Below are 24172 nucleotides of genomic sequence, written 5' to 3' on the forward strand. Positions count from 1 at the left end.
GGGGTCCTGCACTGTAGCCCTATGGCTGTGGTGCAGACAACGGCTGTGATCAGTGTACAGCACTTTGTGTTACTTTTTGGGTGAAAAGCGCTTTTTAAGTTTGATTTTAAAAACAGTTTGTTACTAAGTAAAAACACACATCTTGTTTAATTTCTCCAATCCACTCATTCACACACGCACGCATGTGTTCTGCCACCACAGGAATTGCCCAGATCAGGGCAGCCTGGGGCCATGCCACTGCCATAGTGCTGCAGTGCAGTACGTCCCAGCCACCCAGACAAGGGTGATCACTGCAGCAGCAACCCCGCAGAGTAGACAAAGCCCCCAGAGTGGGGGATTCCCATAAGGAAAACATATGACACCCTGTTTGTGGTTTTACTAAAAGTGGAAAAATTAGCACAAGTGCTAAAGTAGACAGTGCTGTTTTTATGCTTTTGTTACAGTCCTATATAATTACTTGGGGTTTAAACTGTGTTTGGTTCGGATGCCAATGCTTCGTAAAGTTTTTTAGTTGAGTTTATCATCATTTTGGTATGCCACATGTTAGGATTGGTGCTCCCAAGCATGTGCAAAGATCTTCTGTACTACATGTATCCTATGCTTCCTGCCAGGGGGTTCTTGTTAAGAAAAAGTTCAAGTCAATTTAATTTACACCATAGATGATTTGCTGCTCTTCAACAAATTTGAGCAGCAATAAGCTCTGTTTACTTTGTGATTTCACTCTCTACTCAACAAGTAGCATATACTTTATTAGAAGAGGAGACAGCTTCCAACAATATATGGTCTATAATCCAATTTTCAGTTGAGTGGCGTACAGTCTTGTCTTACTACATCTGCTACTATATACAACCTTATACAACTGAATTTCTAATAGGGTCTCCTATTTACTTCTACTTATTTTCTGTTTCTTATCAGGCAACAAAATTAGTTAAAAACTGAATGAAATAACATCACTTGAGACAACACCAGCAGTCACTAATTTTACAAATGTGACAGTCTAGTAGTCACCTTTGACAACATGTTCTGATTTTATTGTATTTTTAGGTGAAATAAGTGTGGTTTTCATGCTCAGCTTACAAGCTTATGTTTCTCTGCTGACAGAGAGAGGCAAAGAAGGAGAAAGAGAGTGCTTACACTACTGGGGGTTAGTTTTGTTGACGCTTGCAAAAGAAATTTAGATATGGTTTGTTAAATATATTATGCTAGTTGTTGTAGCAGTAGGTGAGGTGACGTTGTAAGCAAGTGAAGCTCAGTGTGTTAGGGTTAGAGAGAGAGGAAAGCTTGCTGGGGCCGTCCCACAAATAGAGATGAAATACACACAGTCAGATTGCATCAGTATAAACACTTCTGTCCAAGTGTATACCCAATTTAAAAGAAAAAAAAGACATAAGTTAAAAACTTAATTGTTACTTTTTGATGGTTCATTTTGACCTTTAACACATGCTCAGTTACTGATATTGACCTATTGTAGTAAGCTAGCTCTGTTTCTGATAATTTAATCTTTTTCTGATTTAACTTTTTGCCAATTTTTCAGTTTTCATCCATCATGTCACCAAATCAAGTCTGCTACACGTGTACTGTAATATAAGCATTGTTTGATAGTAACAACCGTTTGTGTGACACAATGACCACTGGGCAGTAGTAGTTAACTTTATATTCTCTCATTTTTTGTCTATTCAAATACATAAGTAAGATGGCTGCTTTGCATAATAAGCTTTTGAGCACAATTAGATGTTGCTGTAACTAATTTGCAAATGCAGACCAACTGTTAGGCATCCATTTATGACAGAAACCTACCCTGTCTGTCTCTTGCAGTCAGGTGAAGAAACAACTGGAAAGAGTGAACAAGAACAAGACTGCAGGTCCAGATTGTGTCAGCCCCAGGGTTTTGAAAGCCTGCTCGGAACAACTATGTTGGATTTAACAACTTTTCAACCCCAGCTTGGCTCAGAAAAAAAGTTCCTGTGCTGTGGAAAACATCACAAAAACAAAAACCCGAACTAGATGACTACAGACCAATTGCTGTAATATCTCACGTAATGAAAGCCCTTGAGAGACCGTTATTGGCTTACTTCATAAGCAAATGAACACCTTTCAGGACCCATTATAGTTTGCATATCAAAATGGGTTTGGGTTTTAGGATGGACATCATCTACCTGCTTCAGAGAGCCCACGCTCATCTTGACAAATCAGGCATTACTTTGAGGATCATGTTTTTATATTTCTCAAGTGCCTTTAATACAATTCAGCTGCTCTGTTACATGATAAGCTTCATAAATTTCAGGTGGATACCTCCACAACCACCTGGATTTATGACCACCTAATAAAAACAGACCACAGTTTGTGAAACTGAAAGGTTACGTGTCTGAGATGGTGGTCATCAGCACAGGAACACCACAAGGGACTGTACTCTCACCATTTCTCTTCACACTGTACACCTTAAGCCTGGTACACACAACTATTTTTTAATCTTATGAGATTTTTTAATCTGGTTGTGACCTCACATATGAAGATAAAAAAAAAATCAGGCATTAAACAGTTTTGATCATACTGTGTGTGGTGTGCTCCGATTATCTAATCACAAAACAACACACACATCACAATGCTGTCCCGCAAGTGCTCTACAATCTAGTCCTCCGAGCAGGACATCTCACGTGACCAAACGTGATCTAAAAAAAGAAAGTAGAAGAAGAACCAGAGCAACAACCGGCAAAAAAAATGAAGAAGAAACATAGTAACAACTAGGGCTGCAACGATTAGTCGACGTTGTCGACAATAGTCGACAGTAAAAATAGTCAACAACGAATTTAGCTGTCGACTATTGTCGGCAAAAAAAAAAAAAAAAAAAAAACTACAGAGTGAAACATCGTCTTCTAATCCTATCTCTGCTGAGAGTTGTACATGAGCAAAGAGGGGAAAAAAAATATAGAGTGAGACATCGTCTTCTTTTTTTTATCTCTGCTGAGAGTTGCACATGCGCCATAAAGTCCGCCAGGAGAAAAATATGGTGCCAGACCAGGGAGGAAAACCGCGACGGAGAACGTTAAAAGTCTGGGATAACTTCACGTTAAACTTACAAAATAAATTAAATACATGTGAGATTTGTAAAGCGAAACTTGTGTACCACGGAAGTACGTCTGCAATGTTTGAACATTTAAAGAGGAGGGTACGTCGGACTTACTTAACAACCCCATGCAAGATTTCAAAGCTGAAAGTGAAATAAGATCCATATATAATTATCATGAGATACATAATCCGATTGGTCGAATAGTCGTTTTAATAGTCGGTGACTAATCGACCATCAGAATAGTCATTAGTTGCAGCCCTAGTAACAACTAGAAAACGCAACACACAGCATGGAAGGGGATATATAGGACGAGAGAATGATGGTGGTCTTGGGACTATTTTTAACAGAAAAAAGGCAGAACTGAAAAAAATAACAGACTGGAGATGGCGTGAACACGGACTTTATTTACTTCCTTGTTCCCCAGCCAGCTCGCTCTCTGATTGGCTACATTCCGTACCACATCATCATCCACGCAGTCACAATTCACGAGTTGTCGGTGCTCATTATTTCCGATTCTCGGCTACAACCCGTTTCTGAGTGGATTATCTGGACAAATCTGCACGTAACACAACACAGACCAAATGATAATTGTACAGAAAAATCTTATAAGACTCCCACTTATCCGGCATTTGCCATCCATGGTCGGGAAGAGGCAAAATCACGACAAAAACAGCCCGAAAATCCTTATGTGAGTACCAGGCTTTAGACTTTCAATACAACTCTAAATCTTGTCATCTGCAGAAATACTCTGATGACTCTGCAGTTGTGGGATGTATCAGTGATGAACAGGAAGCTGGGTATAGAAAACTGGTCAGTCAGTTTATGAGATGGTGCAGAAACACTATCTCCTCATCCTAAACAAACAAAACAAAAAAGATGATTGTTGACTTCAAGAGGAACCAGAATAAACAAAACACTGTTTACATCCTGGAAGAAGAGATGGAGGTGGTGGAGGAATACAAGTATGCTGGAATTCATTTCACAACAGACTAAACATCTACAGTATCTACAAGAAAGTACAGAGCAGACACTACTTCCTAAGAGATCTTGCAATGTCTGCACTAAGATGCTGCATATCTTCTATAAGTCTGTTGTGAAAAGTCTGTTGGAGCAGCAGCATCAGAACCTGAGACTCAAAGACTGAAAGAACTGATCCAGATTCTGGTTCGGTGCTGATTGTCCAGAAAAAAATGCAGCACAAGCTGCTGAAAATAATGAACAATTCCTCACATCCTCTACACAAAACAGTCAAGTAACAACAGAGTGTGCTCATTGTGAGACTTTCACAAGTCCAACACAAGACAGAAAGGTACAGAAAGGTTAACCCTCTGGAACAACTCAATATCTTCTTCATCTTCTACTTATAATTGTTATATATATATATATATAAAGAATATATATATATATATATATATATATATAAAGAATATATATAAAGAATATATTTTTTATATGAGATGGAGGACTACCACATGGGATGTCATCAAAATTTGGACTACTCTATATTCTAACGCAAGGACACAAAGTTGAGATATGAGGGGCTTCATCTACCAACTGCAAGACGCAACCTGTGGCCAAAACACTGAAGTCTCTGTCTACATTTTTGTTTTGCACACAGCAGAGTTTCACCCCGATGCCACATACACAGACATATCGTGCACACACAGGTATACGTCACTTCAACCAACTGAAAATCAGACAAAATACTGTTTGCAAACAAGCAGCCGAACAAACTGAATTTACCACCATTGTAGTAATTTCTGAGGTGTATTACGGCTTAAAATAGATCCAATATTTTTTGTAGGTTGTATTAACATCAACACATTATCTGAGATCTGAACTTTAATATTTAGAGCGACTTCACTTAGTAAAATTGTCTTTATTCACGTCTTCAGAAAACTTCAGAAGTTTGACTGTTATCTGTTCTGTGTTTTTTGTTTGTTTGTTTTGTTGGGTTTTTTTTTTCATTTATGGAAAATTAGTCCTTGATGAGGTTTGAGAATGTGACATGACTTCACAGCTGACTGTAGCTCTCGCATGATGTGTAATTTAAACATGAAGCCTACTTTGCATTTGTCTCATCTTATTATGATGTTGAACCCTCTCTCTGGGAAAAGTTTGATGAGAAAGGAGAGTAATTCAGACTTTCTCCGCAGTTTTGCACAAACACTGTGTTACTCTGTACTTTCTGCACTGCGTCTGCCTTCACTCCCTCTCCTCAGTTGTGACACAGTGTATAATGAAAAGCGAGTGTGGGGAATGAAACGCAACTCATATCCAAGGTAAACATAATTAAGGTTAGAACAGAGCAAAATCCGTCCAGACGCGCTTTTTTTACTTTTAAAAAGACAACATGTCCTGGTAAATAGGATGTTTGGTCACTCTACTTTGGATGACTGTGACAACAGGAATTATGTCTGAATTGAGTAGATTTTTTTCAAACTGTGGATACTGCAGGATTGAAACCTGGGTCAGGTACCATGTAACATGAAAATTAATTGCACTCTTTTGTGATTTGCTAATTGCAACATTTTAAATTGCAATTTCAATTTAATAACAACTTATCGTTTAACCTTATTGCCAGCAGTTTTTCGTTAGACCTAAGAAATCCTGATTGGATCCTCCTAAACCAGGGAACTCATATTAGACATACACCACCACCTGGATTTTAACTAAGGCTCACCTGCCATGACTCTTGTATAAACTTAACAGACATCCCATTCTTAAACAAATGAGTTCAATATGACGTTGGCCCACTCTTTGAAGCTATAGCAGCTTTATTTCTTCTGAAAAGTTTCCACAAGGTTTAGGAGTGTGCTCATAGGAATTTTTGACCATTCCTCCAGAAGCACATTTGTGAGGTCAGACACTGATGTTGGACAAGAAGGCCTGGCTCTCAGCCTCTGCTCTAATTCATCCCAAAAGGTGTTCTGTCGGGTTGAGGTCAGGACTCTGTGCAGGCCAATTAAGTTCATCCACACCAAACTCACTCATCCATGTCTTTATGGATCGGGTGCACAGTCATGTTGGATCTGGAAAAGGCCATTCCCACAAAGTTGGGAGCATGGAATTGTCCAAAATCTCTTGGTATGCTGAAGCATTCAGAGTTCTTTTTTTTTTTTTAACTGGAACTAAGGAGCCAAGCCCAGCTCCTGAAAAACAACCCCAAAGTATAATCCTCCCTCCACCAAACTTTAAACTTGGCACAATGAAGTCAGACAAGTACTATTCTCCTGGCAACCACCACACCCAGATTCCGCCATCAGATCGCCAGATGGTTAAGCAAAATTTGTCACTCCAGAAACGCATCTCCACTGATCCAGAGTCCAGTGGCGGCGTTCTCTACACCACTGCTTGTGGTGATGTATGTCTAGGATACAGCTGCTCGGCCATGGAAACCCAATACATGAAGCTCTCTTTGCAGTGATCTTGAGCTAATCTGAAGGCTACATGAAGTTTGGAGGTCTGTAGCAATCGACTCCGCATCGACATGGAAGAAATCGACTTTTTCTTCCCTGATTGCACAGGTACATTCCAAGATGACAATCCCAGGATTCATTTGGTTAAAATTGTGAAAGAGTGGTTCAGGGAACATGAGATATCATTTTTACACATGGATTGACCTTAACCCCACTGAGAATCTTTGGGATGTGTTGGAGAAGGCTTTTCCCACCATCAATACAAGATCATAGCGAAAAATTAATGCAACAATGCCAGGCAGTGTATGTCACTTTAAAAGGCAAGGCCACAAGTCTGAATATTGCTTCTGTTTTCTACTGATAATTGTACCTCATTGGTTTCACAAATTTTAAGTAATTACATGGAATCTGTACTACATTGACAGCCATCACAAAACTCAGTTTTACACAGACAAAAACTGAAGAGACAATTTGATAAATTTAACACCTGTAGAGCAACAAGAACACTACAAAAGGATTTGTTCTCCAGTGTTTTGCATTAAACTGTTACCACTTCAGCCACAAAACCAGAGTTCAGTAACAGCTGAAAAGTCAAATCTGGTTAATATATCTGATAAAACAGAAGCAACAGCTGCTTAGAACACAAGAAATGCAACACTTGCAAGCTTCCACACACTCCTCTCTGTGACTACCTGAAGCGTGACCTGATATCAACTGGAGCTTTTGGATCAGTCCAACAGACTTTTGAACTATGGAAAAGGTTCCCAGGGTTTGAAAGCCCCGAGTCTAGCTTTTTATTCCCTCAAAACCAAGAGAATAACCATAAAAACAAAAGCAGGAGAACAGGTAAAAGTGTGTAAATGAATTAACACTCACCATATTTGGCACACTCCCAGGTCCCTTTAACTCAGCAGGGAACTGGGGCAGGTTGTTCGAAAGGGCTGTCTTGTTCTGGAGTTGTTGGGCATTGACCCCTGCTGTCCCCATCTGCTGCACTCCCGCTTGACCATACTGCTGTCCAAAAGGGGTTCCTGACATCGCCATCTACAGTAAGTGTGAAACAATTAGTCTTTGTGGAAATACACATAAAAGGGTTTCTGAATTTTTTGTTCCTGTGCACCTACTCATCCAAAATAAACAGGGTAACGTGCCCAAATTTTTGCTCAGTACTGTAAATTGGGCATCAAAGGAGCTCCATTAAGTATTTGCCCTGCAACCTATAGCAAGCCAACTGTTCCCTCTCTCAGCTCACTAGCACTGGATTGGCATGCAGATCATGGGACAGACGGCTACTTTTAGGTATTACTTAAACTGACAGTTTACTTTTTTAAAAGAACAGAGCATTCAGCCAGCACTATTACGATCAAATCATTTCTGATGAGAGTTAGACAAGGAATAATCCAGTGACCTTGTGTTTAAAACTGCAAAAACAATCTTTCCATAATACTCAATAATAATTCCATCATTATGTCCATAATTATATCTATAAGCTGCCGAATACAGTTGTTAATTGATCACAATGAATTGCAAAAAATTAAAAAGGTCAACTCAACTGAGTATGGTTTACATAAACAACACGGCTAAACAACAAAGCTTGTAGTGGGTAGTTCACAGGTGTTGACCTAAGTGTGTCCACCTATGAACTTATATTAATACGCAATGCATAGCAATAATAATCTTTTCGTCTTTGCCACTTTACAAACCAATGCACTAGAATCACAGTAAAAATTTACTGTGAAAATTAGGTGCTATTTAGTTCTCAAGAAAGGAATGTCATTTGCTTATTATTTGTTGACAGCAGCACCACTCCGATTGGGTACTTAGGTACACTTTTTATTCACCAATAACTGTGCAACTGATCAAAGCGTTAAAATAGAGACATTTATATACATATATATATATATATAATTTGCTCGCAAAAGGCAGACAATCATTTGTAGTATGGACCTCAAAACTAAAACTAGATTAGCTGTAATAACCCAATAAGCTGAATTGATTAATCTAATTAGGTCATATATTTCCATCCCTTGTGTTTTTTGCATGAATCTGTCTGCTGCATTTGCCTTGTTTTCTCTGTGCTGGCTAAAGCCTGCTTTGCTTCGCAGACAGCGCAAGCCCTGCCCAGAAAAAAAGGTACGTGACACACGCAGAGAAAGATCAGCTTGCACAACAAATGAGTATTGCACTGCTGCCTGCCCCTCCCCCACACAGAAACCCACAGACACTTGCATGCTGCCTGCCTCTCATTCACACATTCAACTTCTCACACACGGGTTCTCCCACTTGATGACCTGCACTTATCACAAAGGAGTGCCGACGGGTAAGATGACGCCATACTAAAAGCCTCCAGTGCTTCCCCTCCTCTTGGCACGTTAAAATGTTCTTTTTTTTTTTTTTTTTTAAACAGTCTAATTATTTAACTTTTACAATTGCATAAATTTTTAAGTGTTCAGGAACACAGAGCTATCGACATTTACAGCAGTGTTTCTCAATCCTGTTTCTCAGAACCCACTGCTCTGCATGTCTCATGCAGGGCTTAAGTCAGAAGACTTGCAGAAAACTATCAGCCCACACCTGCTCACATTCAACAACAAGTGTTTAGAGTCTTAAGTCTTAGCCTAGCAAGGACTGTGAATCTTGTGGGGTCACTATTTACAAGACTACAACTACATTATTTTAGAATTTTTTGTGATATGTTGGATAGTTGATATCAAACAGGCAGGGCTGATCTGCCACATGCTCCACCATCCACTCCTCTTTCTGGACAGTCCACACAGGACGTCTCATCACTGGTTCTTGTTCGTCCTTTATTATTCTTTTTTTTTTTATTATTATTAATAATTTTATTTAATTTATTTGTGTGTTCCTAAGTGTTTGTGGTTTCCTGTTTCTGCTTTTGTCAGAGCTCATCTATTGGTTGTTGGTTGTGTTACGTCACTGCGACTTGCAATAATATCAAACAATTTTGATATTGTCACAGACCCAAGACTAGGAAAAGTCTGACATGAAACAGCGAAGATTACCACCTTACACCTAACAATCGAGATGACGGGAGCGCGCAGTGACTCCAGTAAGACTCCTAAGATTTACTAAAGATTCAGATTAATGAACTTCCTCATCAAGTTCTTTGCAAACCTATTAAAGTGTTACTCATTTAATTCAGGTGTGTTAAAGTAGGATTGCCCTAAAACATGCAGGGCAGTGGGTTCTATTTACCAGGATTGAGAAAACTACTTAAACTACTCTAAAGCTGTTATCAGGTTATTTCAGCAATTTGTAGTTTTCCAGTCCAAGTATCTCTTTTGCAAACCACTTTGAAAATGAGAGACTTAAGTCAAGACAAACATTTGTATTGTTCTGTGATGCAATGAGTGATTTCTATATCTGTGAAAGATGTTATATTAATAGATTTATTAATATTAAACTGCAAAAAGTAGTTGTTCTGTCAAGAAACGGCAGCAAAAGCAAAACCGTGGGTACTGGAGTACTGAAAAGTAGCTTAACTCTGCCATGTAAAACTGTAAACTGAAAGCCAAGAACCTGTATTTGTTCATCTATACATTAACATTTCTGATTTCTTTCAACATTAAATCTGAAAAACATTTTGATGTGAGTCCCCCCCCCCCCCCCAATAACATAGTAAACATGACAAGGTCTATTTACATGCACACCAAAAATCTGATCATTACCTTTTTTCTGGGGTTAATCAGATAATTCAAGTGGTCGCGTAGGCTGCAAAATTTATCTTTTAAAGACTGGATATTGACACTAATTTCCTGGATCGATTTGATTTGCAACAGTCTATTTCAATTTAATTTAGAATAAATCTGATTCGATATTATTTAATTTACAGCTAATTGTTTAACACCAACTATTTTTCTTGAATATTAATGACATTCTCAGATAACTATGTTTATAAAACACAGTGCATTTCCTTGACAAATTCAGTTATTTAGGAGTAATCAGATCATTGTAATAATCTGATCTGACACATCTACAAGCATATCTGAAATAGCATAACAATACAGTAACGCTATCGGCATAACACCGGTGCATAAGAAATACTTCACATGCTCCTCACTGGAGCAACATGCTTTCATCTTCACCTGCCTGAGAGAATTTTTAAAAACTCATATTTTTGTCTGATTCTCAGCTGGTTGAAGTGTTTTCTGACGCGTGCACTCAGTCCTCTGACGGAAGTGGGATCACCTGTGTGTGCACGAACACGTCTATGCATGTGTGCTGACTGCCATGGACACAGGGAAGGCGCAAGTATGACACTCAGACTGTTTACTTTTTGATAAAAGGACGAAGTGTAAACCTGTTCAAGTGGAAATGTGACTTTAAATGACCATGTCAGAGTAATTTCAAAGTACGTATGTGCGTAGTGACATGCCTCCTTTTGTTTAATGTGCCGGCGCCAATGAACATGGCATTAGTTGCAAATGTGAGAGCCGCCGGTCTTAGTGATTATGTGAGTGGTAATCCGGTGCAAAATACTTTACAGGTGAAGGTAATCCACACTGGTGAATGAAAACATCTGAGTTTGACATTATCTTGGGAAGAGGAGCCGATTTTGTACGGAGGCGACACAGAAAACCAGTTGTGTGTATATAGAGCTCACCAAGCCTCGGTAAGTCGCGCGAGAGTGGTCGCTACCAGAAAAGAGGACATATAAATTAAAAATAAAAAATAAAAAAAAAAAATCAATCTCTAAGTTTTACGTATCGATATTGGATATATAAAACTTGAATCGATTCAACACACATAGATTTCTACCAAATACTTTGATGTCTTCATGCATGTAGGCTGTGTGTCTGATTTAGTCTCTTTTCATCTGTGCATGTGCAAAGAGGGGTGTAGCTTCCATGTTTTCAAAGTCTTCTGTTAAAAGAAGAAGTCACAACGTGAACAAAACACAAAAAAGCATGCACAACCCATGCAGCAGGGAGTATAAGCAATAGGGCTGCAACGATTAGTCGATGTTGTCGACAATAAAAATAGTCAACAACAAATTTAGCCGTCGACTATTGTCGGCAAAAAAAAAAAAAAACTACAAAGTGCAACATCGTCTTCTAATTCTATCTCTGCTGAAAGTTGCACAAAGCACATGCGCAAAGAGGGGAAAAAAATACAGAGTGAGACATCGTCTACTTTTTTAATCTCTGCTGAGAGTTGCACATGCCCAGTAAAGTCCGCCAGGGGAAAAATGTGGTGGCGGACTAGGGAAGAAAACAGTGGAGGAAAATGTTAAAAGTCTGGGATAACTTCACGTTAAACTTACAAAATAAATTAAATACATGTGAGATTTGTAAGGCGGACCTTGTGTACCATGGAAGTACGTCTGCAATGCTCGAACATTTAAAGAGGAGGCATGTCAGACTTAACCTTATGCAAAATTTCAAAGCTGAAAGTGAAATAAGATCCATTTATAATATTTGAGATACATAATCCGATTGGTGGACTAGTCGTTTTAATAGTCGGTGATTAATCGACCATCAGAATAGTCATTAGTTGCAGCCCTAATAAACAATATAAAAAATTTATCTGTATACTATTTAGCAGCTTCCTACTGCTCAGATTAGCAGTAAACGCTAAGACCACAGGCGCCGCCATGTTCTACAAAGACCAGATGTTTAGAAAATAACAGGAAATGACATCACCACGCACTTACGTACTCAAAAATAAATCTAATAGACTGGTGAATGTAGACTAGGGTTTTTTTTTTTTTTTAGAGAATACTGTATTTCAGAAGAGCATGTAGATCCATCAGATCAGATTATTAAAATTATCTGATTCTTCCCAGATATCATATTCTGACAGTGATGTAAACAGGCTCACTGATTAACTTCGAACTATAAACAATAAAAAATTTCAGTCAGTTATTACGTTGTATACATCTGTGTGGGAAAGGAGGGGCTTGTTTCATGTGGTAATGTCTGCTGCAATAACATTGGTGAGAACTAGCTTGCTGGTTTAATCTTGGCTTCCTGTCATACCACAAAGCCCCGCATCTCCCAGACAAGGGGTGAAACATTTTCGCACACTTCAAAGTATATGAAAGTGCAGTATAAATATTCACAAAGAAATTACAACCAGGATGCCGTCGTGCAAACTGCATCTCATTCACAAACATACATTCCTGTGAACCAGTACATTGTTACATGTTGCTTGCACTCATTCAGACTACTTGACTAGTGACTAGAAATGAATTATTTCCAGCTCAACCAGCTTCACCACTGTCCTGCAGATCAGGTACTTAAAAATAAGATTTTTGTTTATACCACTCTATAAATGCATAACACATCCAGTAACAGTCAGTAAAATTCTTCCAACTTTAAGTTAACTTTCAGTGTGGAAGTTCATAAGAGTAGGCACAGCTCACAGTTTCTATTAAAGGACCTGCCTTTACTAAAAAGAAACATGATTTTTTTATTTTACCAAACTAAAAGCTAGAAAGAAAGTGTGGTCCAAAACAACAGCCTGCTGCCTGATGTCAGTGTCATAGTATAATTTTCATGTTGTTATAATATAAAATCAATCTTGATCCTTGGGAGGAAGGCGGATTAACATACCGCTATAAGCAATATTAAACGATTAAGTCACCATTTTATAGCAGATGTATTGGATACACAAATGTAAACACTGCACTACCTCAGCAAAGTCTGTAAGTTGCAGATACCACCTCATGTTACCTCTAGTGGTGAGGGCCCGAATTAGCCCGAAAGGATGAAGACAGGAAAATGGTCTTTGCCCACCACATGCAGGACCATTCTTTTACAGGGGTTGTCTTGCTAATTGCCTCTCATTTACACCTGTTGTCTCTTGCATTTGTACTACAGCAGTTGAAATTGATTGACTGGTACTTCCTTACTGGACAGATCAATATCCCAAAAGTGTGACTGACTTTGAGTTACATAGTAATGATTATGGGTTTCCTTTTTTTTGAGCAGTGTATTTTGAGTTGAGCAAAAAGTGAAAAAAATAAAAATAAAAAAAAAATAAAATTAAGGACCTTTAGTACTCAATGGTGATATAATGAAATTTCTTTTTAGCTGTATAAATACCTTGGAAAAAGCAGGGATCACAATCAACCAGAAATTGTACTGAGTGGGTCTCTAGCAATATCCACACAAGCATAGATCAGGTATTAAACTACAGCATGTGTGGCAAAGTTAGACCCATGCAGACAGACACATTTGATGTCAGATTCAATGTCTTGACCAATTCCAAATCCACGAGGAACAGATGAGAGTAGGGGTAACCAATTGTAAGTATTCATAAAAATTAACACTAAGTGACAGCATATTGTATACATGTGCATCTAAAAATACAAAAATTATAAAAAGGCCATACTCTTATCTTGCTTATCAATAAAAACCTATTACACAGCTGAAATCAAATCAATTTCTAACCACCTGTGTCATAGTGGTTGAGAAAAGCAGTGTACCGTCTAAGAATATGCACATTAGAGTTGGTTAACCTCCTTGTGAAAAGATAAAAACTTGAATACTTGTGAATTAAGAAAGTATATCTTTAAATGTGGAATATGACATTAGAGCCTCTAAAGCATTTTCATTCAGCTGTCTTCAGATGTACATTAGCAGTTCACCTGTATTTTATATGTTCCACAGTTTCACACATATTTGTTATTTTAGCAAATAAAAAGCTGATAACTTGAAGGATTAATAAATCATAATTTTAATCTCACCTTATTCATGTTTCCAGCTTGCTGAGCACTCAGTGTATTGTGTGCCATCTGTGGCCCTCCTTGGGTAAGAGTCTCTGCCAGCACACTGCCTCCAACACCAGGTCCAGCGCCTACTTGTGTCCCCTGCATGCCTTGGCCTTGGTACTGCATGCCAGGCCCAGGTCTCCCTCGGCCTGCTGGTCCCATAGTTCCATTCATGACCTGTCCTGTCTGCCCTAGGACACCATGACCCTGGCCACTGTTCATAATGGCCTGGTTAAAGCCCATGACTGTGTTTCCATTGCCTTGCCCAGCAGAGGCTCCTCCTTTCTGGCCCTGGGGAGATTGGTGATTGGGGGAGCCCTGCCCTAAAGGACCTTTACCCAGTACAGCACCTAGCTGACTTCCCACCATGCTTCCCTGTTGGGGGCTGGCAGAATTGAGACCACCTCCCAAGATTGAGGAACTCCCTGGTCGTAGAAGTTCAGACAACTGCTTGTGTTTGGCAGCAGCATCAGGAACAACCGAGCTGAGACCGGGGCCCCCTCCACCGGGGCCACCATTGGATGGCATTCCCATTCCCATGTCTCCATTGGGGATGAGCTCATCTGGAAGGTCATTTTCTAGGTCAAACAGTGACACAAGATCTACAAGAAAAAATGGAGGGAGGGGAGAAAGAGAGAGCAAGAGAGAGAGTGTAAAAATTAATGACATAATCACTAATTGACTTAATTTATACAATATGGAGTGATCAAGTTATATGCAAACAAATTTAATATTTCTGATTGACCAGGGAAAATACCCTTATAAAATAACATACAACCTTAAATGGTTATGGTTACCAGCACCGCCTTATTATAGCGACTGTTTTTACAGCTTGCTTTCTTGACAGGTCTTTGGGGTGGTGTGCTTTGCTTTAACACCACAAGTGAACCACACTCCACAGGAAAAGCCAACAGACCATTTGAATTAAACAGAGAAGACGTTAATGGAGAACCATAACATGTAACTTTTGCTACATTTGCATATTCTATTAACACTACTTCTAAAGCCAAAGACTAATTTGACATTTTGACCCCATTTTTATTTGAAAACTCTTGTGACTGCCTTTTAAGCCATTTCCACACATGTAATGCAGTGCAAAAATTTAGGACTGCAGTTAGAGATGCACTGATCCACGTTTCTGGGGTTCTGATCCAATTCCAATACCTGAAATATGGATATCAGGCAATACCGATATTTTCCAATGCTAAATCCGTTTATGTAAATATTATTGTGATTATCCTTAGTATCGCTGTTGTTATTGTATAAAGTTTTTTTTTATTATTATTTTTTAAACCTTGTCCTGTCCAGCATCATAGCAAGAATTGCTATTGTGTAAAGTTTCATTAGGCTATTACTATTCTATAGTCATTTAGCAGACGCTTTTATACAAAGCGACTTACATTTGAGCTGTAATAAGCCACAGATCACTTCTTGATAAGAGAGCAACTGATAAAATTAATACAATTTAAATGTTTTCCAAAATAATTTAAAAGAAAAAAAATGTTTTAAAATAAAGACAATATCTGTAGTTGAGTCATAATCACAATGTTTGTGCTTTATATTAAATAAAATAACGCACAATAACAGACAAAATATCCTCAGGTCACAGACATGATAAACTAAAAGCTACAGTAAAGGTGAAAAAAAAACTACACCTTAAAAAAAAAAAAAAAGAAAAAAAAAACACCACCTTTAAACAAAAAACTGGCCTTTTTAAGAAGCATGTCTGGGTAATTCAAGTCGGCATGTATGCTAATAAAGCTTATTGCCTTTTATGTATGTATTCACGCTTACATATTGTAAGCTTGTATCCAAAACTGCACTTTTTTGGACAGAGACCTCCAGTGTTGTTCTAATTTTCTGAAACCACATGCCTAATTTGTGAGACACAGCCCTGATTGCTCCATATATATATATAAATGGGACTACATTTAAAACTGAAGAAACAGTAAGCTATTTTCCACACATTGGATTGGCACTACATATGTGAAACCCTTTATTTGGTGATTTATAAGAGGAACATAATGACTTCCAGATGTATTAAATTAGTGGCATACAACACATGTAAAACTGGGCCTGCACTCATTTGCTACAAGTCAATGAAAACCACAAAATGGAAAAGAACTTGTTTTTGGTATTTTTTTGGGAAATGCATTAAAATGTAAGGGTGACCAAAAAAAGTCCCTCACTGCATCTTTTCAAGTCACATAATAGCGCAATCATACTATTTAAAGTCCCAAAAATATGAGCATTGTTTGTGCGGTCAAAATAAGATTTGCTGTATGGGCAAGCTGTGATTTCAAAGTTAATTTGGGTTCATTGGACTACAAAACATGACATCATCTGACAAACAAGGTGAAACATCCCTCTGGTCTGCACAATAATCAGTCATTGAGGGACAAGGCAAAAAGAAAAAGAAAAGACTATGGGCTAATTCACTTTCGCTGGTTAATCTTGCAACTGGCAGCTTGTAAAATTAGCATACATCACCCAGCCACAGTGTAATATACTCTAATATTGTGCTCACAACCCTGCTTACTTTTAACAGTTTATGGGGAAACCCCACCTTTAATCTTGCATTGAATGTTATAGTTTTGAAAAATTTAAACATTGTATAAGTCCAACATTGGCAATTACCTTTCTATCAACCTGTGACTCAGCCATCTGGCTCTCAGTTTTAAATCTTAAGGACTCGACAAATGGCAGCGACAGGCGACAGGACGCCACCCAGGTGAAACCCAACACACACAGGACGTAACAAACAGCAGTGATGGCGGCAGTGTCATGTGTCACGCTCTCTGATAGCTTTTCTCCAAGAAATTTTATTGGTTATGACATTGGAGGGAGGGAATTTTGACATTTTCAAAGCAGTCCGTGACAGACAAGACATGAAGGATGAAGAGTCACAAGATTTTGCTTGAACTGACAGAAATCTTGCTGTTGACTCTACTGTAAAAAAGAGAAAGACAACTCTGGGCTCATCCCATTTAACAAACAAAGAAATAGCATGGCGAATCATGAATCATTTGATGGCAGACCCCAAGGCTGATCCAGATAAATCCAGGACCTCTGTTCAGACAAATTCACCCTGGCACCACATGTGTCCCTTTTCATTTACATCTTTAAAATCTTTGAGTGAAGTATTGTAAAGTATGGGAAAAAACCTGCAATATATAGTCTGCTCTCACTGGTCAGTCAATAAAGCCCCTCGCTGGTTGGTTATAGTGCCACGCGACAGCTACAAAAGTTCTTATATTATTTTGTGTCGCGTCGCAAGCCCCCCTGTGCACGTCTATGTGAACGAGCACAACATTTCACATTCAGAAATGTGGCCTGTCGCGACATTGAAGATATGCAAAATTAAATATTCCATGAATATAAGGTGTACACACTGGGGCTGAGCTGCAGAGAGCCACAATGCAATTTAACCCCTGATTGTGTGGATGTGTTGAACACAATGGGTAAGAGTAGAGCAAGACAAAAGATAGCTGGCTGGTATCCAGTCCCTCCCATCCTCCTCCACATCTCAATCAGTTCCACCTCAACAGAGACATTAGCCAGTAGATCCAAAGTTTTGTTTGCCAATGTTTTACCAGTCTAATGAGAGGCAACATTTAGCCATCATTTGACTGTTTTGAAAGTGTTCAGATGCTAACGTTGCTGAAGAATGCTTACCCAGGGTTTGGTTCTCATAGACACAGGCCAAACATTTGATGGAGAAAGCCTGCTAGGTAAGTAGCAAGGCTGGAGAGTGTCTGCCTCTCGCCTGTGGTAGTGACAAGCCTACTCAGCCATACAATTGAAAACAAGCCTAACACTGGCCTGTGGCCATGGGTGCAAACACATACTGACACAAGATTAGAGCTCCATAAAAAAAGTGTCACACATTAACATAAACTTCAGAGACTGGTTAATCTGTGCCTGTGAACAACAGCTTTGCATGCAGCAGGGTGCATGTGGTAAAAGCACATCTTTGTTATCTGTCCAACTGCCAATAATGGACATGAGTCAAAAACAATTATATGAATAATATGAACAAGTAAACCAAATCAATCAGGGTACACAAATTTTCATTTTGATAAGAGCAACTACATTTTAAAATTGCTAATAGATATTTAATGTTAAAAGTAAATATAACCATCTGTTGCATTCAAGTACAGTAATTTAGAAACAATATGTAATAGTACGTAGTCTAAATTCCAAATTGAGTTTAATCAAATTATTATAGAAACACTCAAGATATTCAACATACACAGTCAAGTCTGAATCAGCTATAAATAAATGGAGATCTTGGGACCATTCATGATCAATATCCATGTGCTACTTGAATCAATTCATATACATAAAGAAATTGAACTTTTTGAACATTAATGCTCAATGCACAGATGAAGTTATTCTCTTACCCCTGCTTATACTTGAAGTGACATGAAAGAGAGGGGGTTCTACAGGAGACAAGTGTATTACCATAAATGTGTGTAATAACACACCCAGAAAAACCTAAAGAACTTCTAACAGCAGAGAGTGAAGCAGTCCAGTGTCAGCCAACTTAACTGCAAAGTCAAAGTTCATATTATCCCTCTAAGAATATCAGCAATAGGGCTGGGTATCGTCACTAATTTCCGGAAATGATTCAACTAACAACAGCCTTTTTCGATTTGATTTCGATTAAATCCGATTCGATATCAATTCATTTAATGCTAATTATGTAACGCCACCATTTTTTCTTGACTATTAAAGGCATCTTAAATCATTTTTTAAACACAGTGCATTTACTTGACAATCAAAATCAGTTATCTGTGAGAATCACATTACTGTAATAATCTGATCTGACACATCTGCATTTAATTCTTAAGTACCATAACAATACAGTGTTTCCCCAGGTTCAGAGCCAGAAATGTTGTGAAGAGGAAAAAAAAAAACAACTTAAGACAGAAAATACCATTTCATTCAGTGGAGTCACTCTAAATATTCTTAAAGTTCAGATCTCAGATAGTGTGCTGATGTTAAATCTACAAAAAATACTGAATCCATTTAAACCCGTACTACAACTTAGAAATTCCATCAGTGACGGTAGATTCAGCTTGTACAGCTGTGTGCGTTGCCGTGATGGCCGTGATGCTATTGGCATAACACCACTATCAGCGTTTTAAATGGAGAAATAATCCATGTGCTCCTCACTGGAGCAAGATGCTTCCATCTTCACCTGCCTGACAGAATTTAGAAAACTCTATTTTTGTCTGATTTTCAGCTGGTTGACGTGTTTTCTGATGCATGTACTCTGTGTGGAAACCTGTGTGCGTGCGTAAATGTCTGTGTAATTATGTGTGTGTGCTCACTGCCGTGGACACAGAGAGCAGCCCTGACATATCGTCATGTAAATTGGATAAATAGCATCAGACTGTTTACTGTTTGATAAAGGACCAAGTGTAAACCTGTTCTAGAAGAAATGTAACTTTAAACGACCATATTGGATTTATTTTAAACTACGTGCATGGTGTTGTTGAAGGTTGACAGCCCCGTTTACATCTGAATTTCACATCATCTCAGCAAGAGAAGCTGATTTTGGACCGTCACCCGTAGGTTTCTGAAGCGCAAAAGTGAAGCTCGTTGGGTGTTTCTACTGTCGCCATCTTGGTAGCGTCACGCATGTCGTTAGTCCCGGAAAATCCAAAAATGGTCAAAGAGGTCGAGCTGAGAGGGGGACTGTGAAGGTGGGGGTGGATGATTGACAACCATCAAACTCTGAGCTGCCTGCCGCTAAGAGCTAACCGAACTAAGCCCGAGCAACGGTAGCTAACCAGCTAACAGAGGTAGGCGGGCTAAAGCTAAAGCACGCTGTTAGTCAACTAAAACCACAGTTGTGCTGCACTCTCCCTTCTTGCCACGGATATTGGATACCTGTCAATCAAAAGGACACGCCCCTAATTATGCCAAATTTCAAGATTAAATAACATCCAAATGGTTGAGTTAGAAAAAAATTCATCCCCCTCACAGTTGTCATGAAGGTAAACTTGACCTATTAATCATAAAATGGATTTTTGTGCCAGGCTTTAGACATGTTTATTTATGCTGCGAAGGTGGTCTTTTTAACATGGGAGTCTATGGGGATTTGCTCTGTTTCGGAGCCAGCCCCTAGTGGATGATGGGTGAACTGCAATTTTTGAATCAATATTGGATTTAATTTAAATCGACTAAAATCAATAAATCGATTTTTTTAACCTAGCCCTAATCAGCAACCGCGTATAAAAAGACCTAGGATTGTCATTCGGCTGAATATTAAAACCACCCAAAATATTAATATTTAATATTTATTTAATAAATAAATAAATAAATCACATCTGTTGTAAAAGATAATTGTCGCTTAAGTCAAGAAGACTGCACCAGTCAACTTAAAGTGTATAAAGTGAGGATGGCAGAAATCATTTGCTCCCAAAACTGCCTTGGTTGAAATTAGATGCTCCAGACCCACCAAAACCTTCTACTGGCAAGTAGACCAAGAAATTTATATTTGGGGCAAAAGAGCAACCCACAAAGGCTTGTTTTGTGTTGATTATGGACATCATAAAAACTTTTATAAACAACATAGGGGGACGTGTTACATGTAAAAAGTAACATGGAAGGAACATCCTATATGCAACTCATTAACATGCCAAAAATTTTGTCAGGGTAAATAGTCAGAATATTATATTGGCCGATTAATTGATTTTAACGTTTAATTCAAATTGTTTTTAGTAGGTTTAATATGTTTTTAAGAAATAACAGAATTAAGTTTGGACACAAAACCTTAACCCTAGTGTATACTCAAAACTAAAAATAATGAGTAAATTTTCATAAATTAGGTTGAAGTAAAATAAAAAAAGAAAAATAGTTGTGACCTTCCCAAAAAAAAATCTTTATTTAATTTACTAACATAAATCAGGGTATAACAATACATGACAAGCATTAAAACACAGATAAACATAACATTTTATGTATGGAAGAGGAATGCCATCAGTTACTAATCTAAGTGGTCACACAATGCATCATCTTCAGAATACACAAGTTTATAAAATAATCTCTTTTTCTTTTAATGGTCAACACAACTGGTCAAAGCTCCTCTGAAGGTTAGATGGATAAAAATCCTAGGACTGCATTTGTAATATTCAATGATATCATGTCAGGCTACCTTTTTAAGTCAGTAGTTATTAGTGGTGTTAATCTACATCAATGTACTAATTCCATGATCTACAAGCCAATAGTATCAATCCAAATAAAAAAAATTAGGATCAAACATGATACAATAATCATTTGTAAGACATACTGGTAAAGAAAATGAAAAATTTGTTTACTTTTGCTTTAGTGTAACAGTGTTTATTTAAATTTGATAAGGAAATTACCAATATCCAAAGGTACTGTGTGTAACTATAAAATCAGGTTACTGCCTTACTGTAATGTTACCTTACTGTACTACCTTAGTTATTATAACTAAGTACTTAACTACGTACTTAAATATCTGAGTGCTGGAAAAAAAAATTATATTTCTATATATTTATTTGCATTTTGTGATTTGAGATGAATGGAAGTGTTTTGAGTTGAATCGGCATGCAATATTGTCTCACATCACTCAATGGCTCATCTAAATGTTTTTAATATTATATTGTGACTGTATTAATGATTTACCCCTTCAGTAGGTATGTCATCCATAAGCAGATATATCTGGTGAAGGTATTCAAAATTACTCTGTTTCCTACTTGCTCTAGCACCGATTCTTGACTAGAAGGAAAAGGGGCTGATTTTTCAGTGGCATTCTTGAACCAATCCATACAGGTTCAAGTGTGTGTGGTGTCCAGCATCTGCACAGTCTACATGTTAATGAGAAATAAACTTAATCCAAACCAACTCAACAGATCAAAGGCAGTATTTTCATATGTTTCAGGATGTAAAGGTTTAAAAGAGAATAAATTTATGTAAAAAGAAAAAGAAAAAGTTTATGCATGAAGATGCATCAAGATTACTTTAGACTTGACACCAAAAGAACACTAAGACCACAAAGTCAGAGTATCCTGTCAAAATTTTACTCACCTGTACATGAGAGGTTTGGGACTTAATAAATTTAATAGTATCTCGATTCTTACAAGACTAACAAGTTAGACTGAAATTGTGCCTGTTGAGCAGTCGCATCTTGTGACGAAGGTGCAGTTTGTGTTTGCGTGTTGGGTTTTCTTCATACTATAAATGAAATATCTGCTTAGAAAGTTAAACGGTCCCATAGGAACTTAATGTACAGTTTTTCTATAGCATCTGCGCATCCCACTGAGGGGACTGATAGGTTTATTTTACTGCAGCTTTCTTTTTAGCAGGAAGACTGGTGTGTACACTGGTGTATAAAACATACTCTTTGCCATTAAATTAGCCTTGATGCGTAAAGCCATGTCCTGTCTTACCTGGGCCGTCTGATCCGGAGAGGGGTGAATTAAGCTTCGGTCGCTTTGCAGTGGGGGGTCCCGCATCTAGCAGATTGTCAGCCATCCTGGTCGGTGAATGTTATGAATCGTTGGCGATACAGGAAAATATAAGCAGGATCAGCTCCACGTCGTCTGGCAATTAGAAATAGGTAACTTTTCCCAATGCTGCACGTCAAGGAGCAATTTTAGAAGAATTTTTTTTTTCTTTTCTGGCAGACAGGCGAAACGCTGCCTGGAGAGATGTAATTCAAAAGAAAGGCAACAGCGCCCCGCTTCGCCACCGAAGATCACCCCATGATAATCCAACACCCAACACCCACATAATTATCCTCAATAATTACGTCCAAAAATTATTTCAGTTCGATAAAAATAAATAAAAATCAACTATAAAATATTAAACGATGCGCACGCGAATCGCTTTCCCCAGAAGATCGCCAGTTTCGCGTATGTACGTAATCATTTTTTTCTTTGTCGAAACGACCGATTAAAAAATCAGGTTTTGGCTCCAATAAAAAAAAGAAAATTCCCGAAATATTTTCTATGTGGTGGATATTTTTTTCGTTGCTGTCTATCGATAAATATAGCGTCTCTGGACGGAAATACGGTAAGCAGCGACGCTGTCTAAAAGGGAAATCAAATATACAGTGGGCTTTCGTGACGACAAAAAGACATGTTCCCTTCACATGTTAGGATAAATTCTCGGCGGAAGAACTAACACTTCGATTTTCTGCCGGGGAAAAAGCCGTTTGAGCCGGGTCTGGGTGGCTCCGATGGTTTTTTAAAATTAATGCTCCCCCCGAAATCCCGATTCTGAGCCGCGTCAAGATGGCGGCTGTTGATTCCTCCGATACAAAAAAAAAAAAAAAAAAAAAAAAAGTTTTTTTTTTTCTTCCCAGATAGACTGTGGGGGTAGGAGGGGGAGGCGTCGTGCCTGACGCCCTGACGTAAACCTGTGTCCCACCGTGCGTCATGTAGACGTATATAAAGTTGCCTCCAAAGGTGTAATAGAATAAAAATTAAATTAGCATTATTGCCGTTTCAAACTATATAAAAACATAAGTTATTTCTACATGTTAAAATATGCTAATAGAAGGGAAAGGCAATTTTCAAAGCAAAGCAACCACAACCAACCTTTATACCTAACATATTTATTTCTCGTCAAGAAATAATTATAAATAATTAAAGAAGCAATTAAAATTTCAGTTAGCACATATAATTCATTCTAACTTTACAAACCTATATTGTTAGGAAAAACATTTGACTTTTAACTCCACTGTATACCACAGCTATCGTTACTTTTCATTAAAACAAAACCATTAAACCATTAGTTATTGCATTGAATGTGTGCACAAAATTAAACGTCTAAAATTAGATAAGTTACATAAAAAATACCATGCAGAATGTTGTAGTACTGATGGTTATAGATAGAAAATTATTAAAAAAAAAAAAAAAAAGTCACTTTTGCAAAATATAATACTCAACTATTCAAGTATAGTATTTACAAAGA

The 24172-nt window shown here is 38.0% G+C and overlaps 1 protein-coding gene across 5 annotated transcripts in view; it reads right to left on the reverse strand.

Annotated features, from left to right (window-relative positions):
• Positions 1-23512, reverse strand: part of crebbpb (CREB binding protein b) — a 45277-nt gene extending 21765 nt beyond the window's left edge. For 4 of the 5 annotated variants that reach the window (XM_042002229.1, XM_042002246.1, XM_042002237.1 and 1 more), the window contains exons 1-3: positions 22645-23511; positions 14198-14823; positions 7363-7530 (exon numbers count right to left, since the gene is read on the reverse strand). In XM_042002229.1, the coding sequence (XP_041858163.1) occupies positions 7363-7530; positions 14198-14823; positions 22645-22729 (879 nt within the window). In that variant the 5' untranslated portion in view covers positions 22730-23511. Of the gene's footprint in view, positions 1-7362; positions 7531-14197; positions 14824-22644 lie in introns of all 5 variants that reach the window. The other variant, XM_042002219.1, reaches the window with a different exon arrangement.
• Between the last annotated feature and the right edge of the window lie 660 nt (positions 23513-24172).

The sequence above is a fragment of the Melanotaenia boesemani genome, chromosome 2, assembly GCF_017639745.1.
Source record: "Melanotaenia boesemani isolate fMelBoe1 chromosome 2, fMelBoe1.pri, whole genome shotgun sequence".
NCBI classification, from domain to species: Eukaryota; Metazoa; Chordata; class Actinopteri; order Atheriniformes; family Melanotaeniidae; genus Melanotaenia; species Melanotaenia boesemani.